Below are 10,827 nucleotides of genomic sequence, written 5' to 3'. Positions count from 1 at the left end.
AGGGCATCATGGGAAATACGGTTATACAAACACTTTTTGACTTTCGGTATTATAGTTGTGTATAGTTTCTTTTTTGTGATAAAGGGTATTTTGGTAAGCAAATTAATACTCTTACAACAATCATTTAGCAAACTAACGAGGAAGCAATCTAAAACCAAATACGTGGACGTAAGAACACTATCAAGCAGGCAGACCTAGTACTTCTTAATGACCACACTGGCTACTGCCCTAGAAGGGGGTGTTCATAATTTACAACACAGTCCCTCCACCCTGAATGGATCAGGTGATCGGGAGGGGTGGGGTTGTTTGGAGAAACTCCCTGGGTCTATAGAGCATCTGGCCTAGGAAGGACAGATGCTGACAGCTGGACTGACAATCAGCATATGTCCCGCTCTGTACTGCTTGTCTACTCAGACAATAGGTTGGGGGCAGCTTTGTGTTGAAGATAGACCTAGTATCTTCCAACCTCAGGAGGAGTCCATTTTGTCTGAGGACCCATCGGGCAATTAAATTAACCCATTATTGTTTCTAGTCTGAAGAGAATTAAAGGGTGAGTGAGCCAGCAGAACTTGAATAGCCCATCAAGAAGAATCAAGAACTTTATTGTCATGGTGCAAAGCACAACGAAATTGCAGGTGTGTCAACCTCAAAATGGTGCATACATAAAAGAGGTGAAGAAATATAAAATACCAGCAATAAAACGTACAGAGTCTAAACAATAATACAACTAATCCATGTGGATTAGTCAAACGCTTCACCCTTTAAGATGGCTGCAATAATTTATTTATTTCACACACACCTGAAAAGTATGCTTCACCATGAAGCATATTCAGACAGTGGCAGCAAATTTTAAACATACATTAAAATGCCTGTCAACCTTGCTGCCAGAGTTGGAGCAGACCTGGGAGCATGAGAGTCTAAAGTCGTCAAATGACGTAGTTAACCGCTTAATTATGAAAAATAAAGCAGACCGATGTCGTCTATTATATAGCAGCAGGATCAGCCTTGTGTAGCTATTTGGACAAAAGACTAAGACTTATTGGGGTTATTTCAAAATCTGCATCATCATCCGGTTTATTGGCAAAGTCAATTTGCATATGCAGTATTGTTTTGCTCACGGATTACATAGTACACTTACCACAGCATGGTCGTGAAAACAGCAGGCAATGTTAAAAGTTGTGAGTAAAAATCAAAACAAAAACACAATGAATACACACTATCATGACATACAAATACAGATAAATTGAAGTCGCATTGCGTATACGTGTGAGACCCATGCGTCGAGGCACGTGCGCTTTGTTTTGCGACGTCATGACGCAAGACGTAGAAAATAGGAAGTACAATTCACCGTTTGGTATTTGTACGTCCTATGCCTGTGGGTGCGTACATTGAAAACCTTCCAGAGCCGATGAGAACCTACTGTCGTGATTTTGAAGTAAGGTACAAACCAGATGAAATGTTATAGTATGTAGAGACATTTGCAGACAAAACACGATTTCGTCCAGTTAGTTTGTGCAAGAAAACGTCACCGCTGTTGACCGACTTGGCGAGCGTTGACAGCTTGTGTTAGCCGCATGTGAACCAGCCGAAGATTCTCGCTGAATGCTCTGTGTACAAAAGTTAATGATCTCACAAGTTTACCTGTATTAAATCACACGGCCACGCCAGATTCCTCAGAGTTGTCAGAGTTATTCTAACTCAGCAGGTGGTGTGGACAGTATCGCTCGCATATTAGCAGGTATTCCCTTTACTCGCATTTAATTTGCAGTGTCAAAGTGTTGCTCCCTGATACAATCCTGTAATGTGATGCAAAAGTATTGTTTTGAGACAAATAAGATGACAAAATATCGTTTTATGCAAGCATAATAGTTTAGTGAAGAAATCCACAAACAAGGCAATTAGAATGTGATGAAACTCAACAACAGTTGAGGGATAGCCTCCCATCTTCATCTAGTGTACGCGCATTGTATACTGCATTATGAAAAAAACAAAAAACACCATAACGAAATTCATAAAATCTCTCTCCTCCCTCCCTTCATTAGAATGGGTGTGAAAGGTCTGCAATACTTTATGGACCAATGCTGCCCGGAGGCCTGTGAGGCTGTTGACCTGAGAGAGATGGCAAGACAACATATTGCTAAAGGCCGGCATAATACGTGCACAACCAACGATACCAGTTGAGTTGCATTTATTTCACTTTCTGTAGTTATTGGTTTATGCACTCAGTATATCACAAAACCCCCCAAAATGAATTGCACAAAATCGCTATATTCAAACAACACAGTCATATTTACAAATAATAACTCTTGTGGTATGGTATTAATATAGACCTTACTTCATCAACTATTTCTTTGAACTATCTGCATCAGTTTTCTCTTCTGAAGGAGCTGGCGAGTAGTATGTTGAGGAAAGTTGAATGATAGTCAGTCAGTTGTTAAAATGCATTCTACTTCAAAAGGTAACATTTCTTTCAGTGGCATTTCGAATACAAATTTCAGTTTCAGTTTTAATAGTTTTATTTATTTTAAATGTTTTTAGATACAGCTACAAGTGGTACTGCACAAACCTAGCATCAATATCCCATATACTAACAACTATTTGTAATACTAGTGGCTGTATGTGTACCATACAAGTAACAGCTTTTGTCTCACATTTATAGCAATGATATCACTGATATTACATCATGGAGGCAAAACTATTGTACTTACAGCTTGCAATGATAATCACAACAATACTTAGCCGCAATGACGCTAACAACTTGAATCAATGATTGCTAACAGTACTTGTCGTTTGTAAATTTACAATCTAAACCTGGCAATAGTTAGAAGTACATCTCTTTGAATACTAAAAGACACATGCTTAGCTTTGACAATACTTGTTTTTGATTGTTAAAGTCATTCTAACTTTTAACTCACAAGAGACCTAGCCGCAGTAGCAATACTAATGGTAAAAATGAGCAAAAATTCTGCAAACTGAGAAAGGCAAAGCAAATTTATTTATATAGCGCATTTCAGCAACAAGGCAATTCGAAGTGCTTTACATAAAACATAAAAGGCATTAACAGCAGCAACATAAGGCAATAAAAAGACATTTAAAGACAAAAAGAGAGTAAAAGTTAGTGCAGTGTAAGATGAAAATCAAAAGCGTCAAGTTTTATTTAATAAAAGGCAGCGGCAAAGAGGAAAGTCTTCAGCCTTGATTTAAAAGAACTGAGAGTTGCAGCAGACCTGCAGTTTTCTGGGAGTTGGTTCCAGATATGTGGTGCATAAAAACTGAAAGCTGCCTCTCCATGTTTAGTTTTGACTCTGGGGACAGAAAGCAGACTTGTTCCAGACGGTCTGAGTGGTTGGGGTGGTTCATAGTGTAGCAGTGGATCAGAAATGTATTTTGGCCCTATACCATTCAGTGCTTTATAAACCAAGAGCAGACTTTTAAAATCAATTCATTAAACATTAAATAAAACAACACAGACATAACTTAATTTTCCAGTTTTGTTGGGTCTTGATTTATCTTTTTGGGTGTACATTAAAATTTCCATTCTGTTCCCAGATCCCACACTTGTTGTGGATGGTATGGCCTGCCTGCGCCATTGGTATTCATGTAAGGACTGGGTGTGTGGAGGTCAGTGGAAGGAGTTCATGGGCCTCCTGGAACATTGGGTGAAGGCCTTTACATCCGCAGGCATCAAACTAGTTTTCTTCTTTGATGGGGTGGTTGAGGAACAGAAGAGACAGGAGTGGGTAAGAAGGACGTTGTGAACCAATAGTTTTCAAAAGCTTTTCTTTCAAGAATCCCATTAAAAGCCCCAGTCTTGTAATTGCAAGACTGAATAATTATCTTTTATCATTCCACTTTTGGCTGTATTCAAACAGTCATTCATTGAGGGCATGTTTTTGAATTTTATATTCACTTTGGTACTTTGGATGCAAAGATAGACTGCTGGGGGGTAAATCACTCATATGCTCAAAAATGTCAAATTCTTGGGAATCAGCGGTAGGGTTACATTGCCCATGCATTAAATGTATTAGCTTTGGATTGACTACATGCATGAACTGTACATGCATTTTTGAAATTATACATTTACAAATTACCCATCCAAATCCTCAAAACTGGAGTCACCAGGTTTTCACTTGTGAACAGCATCCTCTCTTTCCTCAGGTAAAAAGAAGGCTCAGAGTAAATGGAGACATTTATAAAGTTTTCCGACACATCAAGGCCCATGGGGAGCAACCTGATCAGAAGCTGTTCTGTCTGCCCTCGGGTCTGGGAACCTTCACAAGCTTCGCCCTCAGGTCACCTGCTATAGAATGAGAACATGCAAGAATTCTTCTGTCTACAATACACTGTACATTATTTAGAATGCTTTTCCGTCCAAATACAGGACTGATATCCATTACACATTAAACTGGAGGTTTGTTATAGTGATGCCTACAAATACACACAGTGGCAGGGCTAAGTTGGAGAATCATGCCAGTGGGATACACACTTGTCAGCTAATCACAGATCCCTTTTCAAAATGTGTAATTATAGAATCTCACTGAATCATACAGTGGTATTATTGTGTTTGCATTTATTGTTCATGAGGTTGCCATTTGTTGTTGAGGTTGACAGGCCTCTGAATGGGAGGGGGGATGTTTGATGTTTTTGTTTTTTCATTGTTGATGGTGTTGTTGTTTGTAGGTCACTGGGTCAGAAGGTGTTCAGCACGGTGCAGGAGGCTGACTACGAGATTGCTAGTTATGCGCGCGACCATGGCTGCATGGGCATTCTAGGACAAGACTCAGACTTCATCATCTATGACAGGTTTAATAGTTACATTGATAAAAATATTCACACTGCTGTTAGTATTAATAGGCCTATCCCTAAATAACAATAGAACCTTTAATGATTATAGAGTTGGTTTAACATGGCTGTAACCCATAGTGAAAGCCAAACCCAAACAAAGCCTTTATGGTTCTGGTGAGGATAATGTTATTAACAGCAAAATGCCTACAAACTTTAGGAATTACTTTTCCCTCTGGTTTAATTGGATTTTCTCATAGTTGGTAGGCATACAGCCCTGATTTCTATTATAATTTCTGGCAGTCATTTAACAAAGATGTAGATTTTAAACATAAATTCTCACACATAGTACATGTGAATTTTATCGTCTAAAGTGTGCCATACCTGTCAGTGGCGAAGCTGCGGCTAGATGGCCTCATCACTGTCCTCTACAACCGAGAGGGCCTCTGCAGATATCTCAGGCTGGCTCCTGCCCAGTTACCATTCCTGGCCTGTCTTCTAGGCAATGATGTGGTGTCAGAGGATCAAATGCAGCACATAAGGAACAATGCCATGGCGGAGTACAGGTCTTCACTGAATTATGGTTTTATTCTATTTGTCAATATTTGTGAATGTGAAATTTTTTTATTTTTATTCATTTAAAATGAGTATGGCCTCTTCAGTGATTATGATTAGTTGTCAGAGTATGGATAACGTGCATATCCTCATATCGCCTACTGCATTTTTTTATCCACCAGTAAATGGGCTCACCAGCAAACTGTGATAACTGGACAGTGTGGCTGTCACCCCTGTAATTGTGAAGATGTGTTTCTGACCACAATATTTTTTCACAACTTGGAAGTACATCTATTGGATGTCTAATCATCTTATTAACCATCTAAATCAGCCATAGTTATCAGCTGTGCATCTTTCAGTCATCTATAGGCTATTGTTTGGTCAAATCTGTCCAGAACCTACCCTGGGTCACAGGATGTGGGTTATTTTTTTGTCTTTATGAAATTTATTAGCTATTTTGGTGCTAAAGCATCTCCCATGTCCTTGAAATGTAAGCTAGAGTGAGGATTAATTTTACTTATTTACTAGTTGTAGTGCAACAGATATTCAACACCAGAAGTTAGGTAAGGCAAAATAATCTACTACTACTACTACTTTCGGCTGCTCCCGTTAGGGGTCGCCACAGCGGATCATCCGTTTCCATTTCTTCCTGTCTTCTGCGTCTTCCTCTGTCACACCAGCCACCTGCATGTCTTCCCTCACCACATCCATAAACCTCCTCTTTGGCCTTCCTCTTCTCCTCTTCCCTGGCAGCTCCATATTCAGCATCCTTCTCCCAATATACTCAGCATCTCTCCTCCACACATGTCCAAGCCATCTCAATCTTGCCTCTCTTGCTTTGTCTCCAAACCGTCCAACCTGAGCGGTCCCTCTAATATAATCATTCCTAATCCTGTCCTTCTTCGTTACTCCCAGTGAAAATCTTAGCATCTTCAACTCTGCCACCTCCAGCTCCGCCTCCTGTCTTTTCGTCAGTGCCACTGTCTCCAAACCATATAACATAGCTGGTCTCACAACCATCTTGTAAACTTTCCCTTTAACTCTTGCTGGTACCCTTCTGTCGCAAATCACTCCTGACACTCTTCTCCACCCACTCCACCCTGCCTGCACTCTCTTTTTCACCTCTCTACTGCACTCCCTGTTACTTTGGACAGTTGACCCCAAGTATTTAAACTCAAATGCCTTTGTCACCTCCACTCCTTGCATCCTGACCATTCCACTGTCCTCTCTCTCATTCATGCATAGGTATTCCGTCTTGCTCCTACTGACTTTCATTCCTCTTCTCTCCAGTGCATACCTCCACCTCTCCAGGCTCTCCTCAACCTGCACCCTACTCTCGCTACAGATCACAATGTCATCCGCGAACATCATCATCCATGGAGACTCCTGCCTGATCTTGTCCGTCAACCTGTCCATCACCATTGCAAACAAGAAAGGGCTCAGAGCCGATCCTTGATGTAATCCCACCTCCACCTTGAACCCATCTGTCATTCGAACCGCACACCTCACCATTGTCACACTTCCCTCATATGTATCCTGCACCACTCCTACATACTTCTCTGCAACTCCTGACTTCCTCATACAATACCACACCTCCTCTCTCGGCACTCTGTCATAAGCTTTCTCTAAATCTACAAAGACACAATGCAACTCTTTCTGGCCTTCTCTATACTTCTCAATCAACATTCTCAAAGCAAACATTGCATCTGTGGTGCTCTTTCGTGGCATGAAACCATACTGCTGCTTGCTGATCATCACCTCTCCTCTTAACCTAGCTTCTATTACTCTTTCCCAAATCTTCATGCTGTGGCTGATCAACTTTATACCTCTGTAGTTGTTACAGTTCTGCACATCGCCCTTGTTCTTGAAAATCGGTACCAGTATGCTTCTTCTCCACTCCTCAGGCATCCTCTCACTTTCCAGGATTGTGTTAAACAATCTAGTTAAAAACTCCACTGCCATCTCTCCTAAACATCTCCATGCCTCCACAGGTATGTCATCAGGACCAACTGCCTTTCCACTCTTCATCCTCTTCATAGCTGCCCTCACTTCCTCCTTGTTAATCCACTGAACTTCCTGATTCACTATCCCTACATCATCCAACCTTCTCTCTCTCTCTCATTTTCTTCATTCATCAGCCCCTCAAAGTATTCCTTCCACCTTCTTAGTACACTCTCCTCGCTTGTCAGCACATTTCCATCTCTATCCTTGATCGCCCTAACTTGCTGCACATCCTTTGCAGCTTGGTCCCTCTGTCTAGCCAATCGGTACAAGTCCTTTTCTCCTTCCTTAGTGTCTAACCTGTCATACAACTCACCATACACCTTTTCCTTTGCCTTTGCCACCTCTCTCTTTGCTTTACGCTGCATCTCCTTGTACTCCTGTCTACTTTCTTCATCTCTCTTACTATTCCACTTCTTTGCCAACCTTTTCCTCTGTATAATTTGCTGTACTTCCTCATTCCACCACCAAGTCTCCTTGTCTTCCTTCATCTGTCCTGATGACACACCAAGTACCTTCCTAGCTGTCTCCCTCACTATTTCTGCAGTGGTTGTCCAGCCATCTGGCAACTCTTCACTACCACCCAGTGCCTGTCTTAACTCCTGCCTGAACTCCACACAACAGTCTTCCTTCTTCAACTTCCACCATTTGATCTTCAGCTGTGTCTTCACTCGCTTCCTCTTGGTCTCCAAAGTCATCCTACAGACCACCATCCGATGCTGCCTAGCTACGTTCTCCCCTGTCACCACCTTGCAGTCTCCAATCCCTTTTAGATGGCGCCTTCTACATAAGATATAGTCCACCTGTGTGCACTTTCCTCCACTCTTGTACGTCACCCTGTGTTCCTCCCTCTTCTTGAAATATGTATTCACCACAGTCATTTCCATCCTTTTCGCAAAATCGACCACCATCTGTCCTTCCACATTTCTCTTCTTGACTCCATACCTTCCCATCACCTCCTCATCACCTCTGTTCCCTTCACCAACATGTCCATTGAAGTCCGCTCCAATCACCACTCTCTCCTCCTTGGGTACCCTCTCCACCATGTTGTCCAACTCACTCTCTTGCACACACAGTATGCCTACCTTTCTTCTTTCCATCATGTCAGCCAGCTCTCTCCCTTTACCAGTCATAGTGCCAACATTCAAAGTTCCAACTCTCACCTCCACATGCCTACCCTTCCTCCTCTCTAGCTGCCTCTGGACATGCTTTCCCCCTCTCCTTCTCCTTCACCCAACAGTAGCATAGTTTCCACCGACACCCTGCTGGTTAACAGTACCGGTGGCGGTCATTGGTAACCCGGGCCTCGACCGATCCGGTATGTAAGTCTTATTTATGATCCGCATATTTGATTTGGCAAAGATTTTACGCCGGATGCCCTTCCTGACGCAACCCTCCCCATTTGTCCGGGCTTGGGACTGGCACTAAGGATGCACTGGCTTGTGCAACCTCAGTGGCTGGGTTAGGTAAGGCAAAATAATATTGTTTTAAATAAAGGCCTTTGTTGACCTCTATTATACCAAGTTGAAACAGCAGAATAATTTGAACATTTAGATTATTAGGCATTTAGAAATTCACTATATCATTTTATTGTCCCTGTACTTCTAATATTGAGTCTAAGCCCTCTTTCTCTTAGGAGAAGCTGTCCACCACGATCCTCTGGGACCTCCCATGGGATGAAAATACTTGCTTTAGCCCAGCTAGTAAGCTCTGTGGGGGACAGGGAGGAGAGAGAGTCTGGGCTTGTACCTCGGTCTCTGGTTCTGTCAGCCACAGACAGAGAGCTCTTGGAGAAAGGGATCCGCTCCTACTTGCTGCCTGGACAGGAGCTTTTCCATGGAGTTGACATCCCACCATTTTCTTCTGGCTCTGCCTGTGTGATGGAGAAGTTCATCAGTCCTGACATACTGCAGGTATTTACTGTAATTCAGTTATCTCCAGCAACAAGTGCAATTTTAAGACAATATCGCCTTTTTCGTTCAATAGATTCTTCCATGTGTGTTTTCTCTAGGTTTGTCGGGAGAAGCATATAGAAGCAGAGGGTTTCATGGTGTACGGTGTTTTGTATGAGGGAGTGGTTGAATGTAGCAATACTCTGGAAGATGAAGAGGAGACAGAACTACTGCCACAGGCTCTGGTCTACAGGCCCTGCAGAGAAAAAATCTATGGCCTACTGTTGCATAGGGATAATGGTAGATACACACACACACACACACACACACACACACACACAGAGCTGAAAATAAAAGGGACACAGCTAAGGATGCAATCACACATACACACACACACACACACACACACACACACACACACACACACACACACACACACACACACACACACACATATATGTACATATAAAAGATTTTAATAATCTTAATATTCCGCTCCTCATTTGTTGAGCACTTTTATTAACAGTACCATTGATGGTTTCCGGAAAAAAAGGTTATGTGTGTGTGTGTGTGTGTGTGTGTGTGTGTGTATGTATGTATATATATATATAAAATATATATATATATATGTACAAAAGTATTGGGACACACCTCTTAATCATTGAATTCAGGTGTTTCATTCAGACCCATTGCCACAGGTGTATAAAATCAAGCAGCTTGCCATGCAGTCTGCATTTACAAACATTTGTGAGAGAATGGGTCGTTCTGAAGAGTTCAGTGAATTCAAGCGTGGTACTGTCATCGGAGGCCACCTGTGCAAAAAGTCAGTTCATGAAATGTCTTCCCTGCTAGATATTCCATGGTTAACTGTAAGTGGTATTATTGAAAAGTGGAAGTGTTTAGGAGCAACAGCAACTCAGCCAAGTGGCAGACCATGTAAAGTCACACAGCAGGATCAACGGGTGCTGAGGCACATAGTGCATAAAAGTCGCCAACGCTGTGTTGACTCAATGACTGCAGAGTTCCAGACTTCCTCTGGCATTAACATGAGCACAAAAACTGTGTGCCGGGAGCTTCATGGAATGGGTTTTCATGGCCGAGCAGCTGCATGCAAGCCTTACATCACCAAGCACAATGCCAAGCATCAGATGGAGTGGTGTTAAGCATGGGGCACTGGACTCTGGAGCAGTGGAAACGTGTTCTGTGGAGTGACGAATCACGCTTCTCTGTCTGGCAGTCTGATGGACGAGTCTGGTTTTGGCGGATGCCAGGAGAACGTTACCTGCCTGACTTCATTGTGCCAACTGCAAAGTTTGGTGGAGGAGGGATAATGGTATGGGGTTGTTTTTCAGGGGCTGGGCTAGGCCCCTTAGTTCCAGTGAAGGGAAATCTTAATGCTTCAGCATACCAAGACATTTTGGACAATTCTATGCTTCCAACTTTGTGGGAACAGTTTGGGGAGGGCCCTTTTCTGTTCCAGCATGACTGTGCCCCCAATGCACAAAGCAAGGTCCATTAAGACATGGTTGGGTGAGTTTGGTGTGGAAGAACTTGACTGGCCCGCACAGAGCCCTGACCTCAACCCCATCGAACACCT

General features: G+C 42.4%; 1 protein-coding gene across 1 annotated transcript in view; it reads left to right on the top strand.

The window, feature by feature from the left end:
• The first annotated feature begins 1,374 nt into the window (after window positions 1–1,374).
• Window positions 1,375–10,827, top strand: part of fam120b (family with sequence similarity 120B) — a 54,636-nt gene continuing 45,183 nt past the window's right edge. Inside the window, exons 1-8 of the mRNA XM_056278653.1 lie at window positions 1,375–1,738; window positions 2,043–2,176; window positions 3,550–3,740; window positions 4,159–4,292; window positions 4,681–4,803; window positions 5,157–5,348; window positions 8,975–9,251; window positions 9,350–9,530. Of these exons, the coding sequence (XP_056134628.1) occupies window positions 2,044–2,176; window positions 3,550–3,740; window positions 4,159–4,292; window positions 4,681–4,803; window positions 5,157–5,348; window positions 8,975–9,251; window positions 9,350–9,530 (1,231 nt within the window). The 5' untranslated portion in view covers window positions 1,375–1,738; window position 2,043. The remainder of the gene's footprint in view (window positions 1,739–2,042; window positions 2,177–3,549; window positions 3,741–4,158; window positions 4,293–4,680; window positions 4,804–5,156; window positions 5,349–8,974; window positions 9,252–9,349; window positions 9,531–10,827) is intronic.

Source organism: Lampris incognitus, chromosome 4 (genome assembly GCF_029633865.1).
Source record: "Lampris incognitus isolate fLamInc1 chromosome 4, fLamInc1.hap2, whole genome shotgun sequence".
Classification (NCBI taxonomy): domain Eukaryota; kingdom Metazoa; phylum Chordata; class Actinopteri; order Lampriformes; family Lampridae; genus Lampris; species Lampris incognitus.
This window is presented reverse-complemented; position numbering and strand designations above follow the sequence as displayed.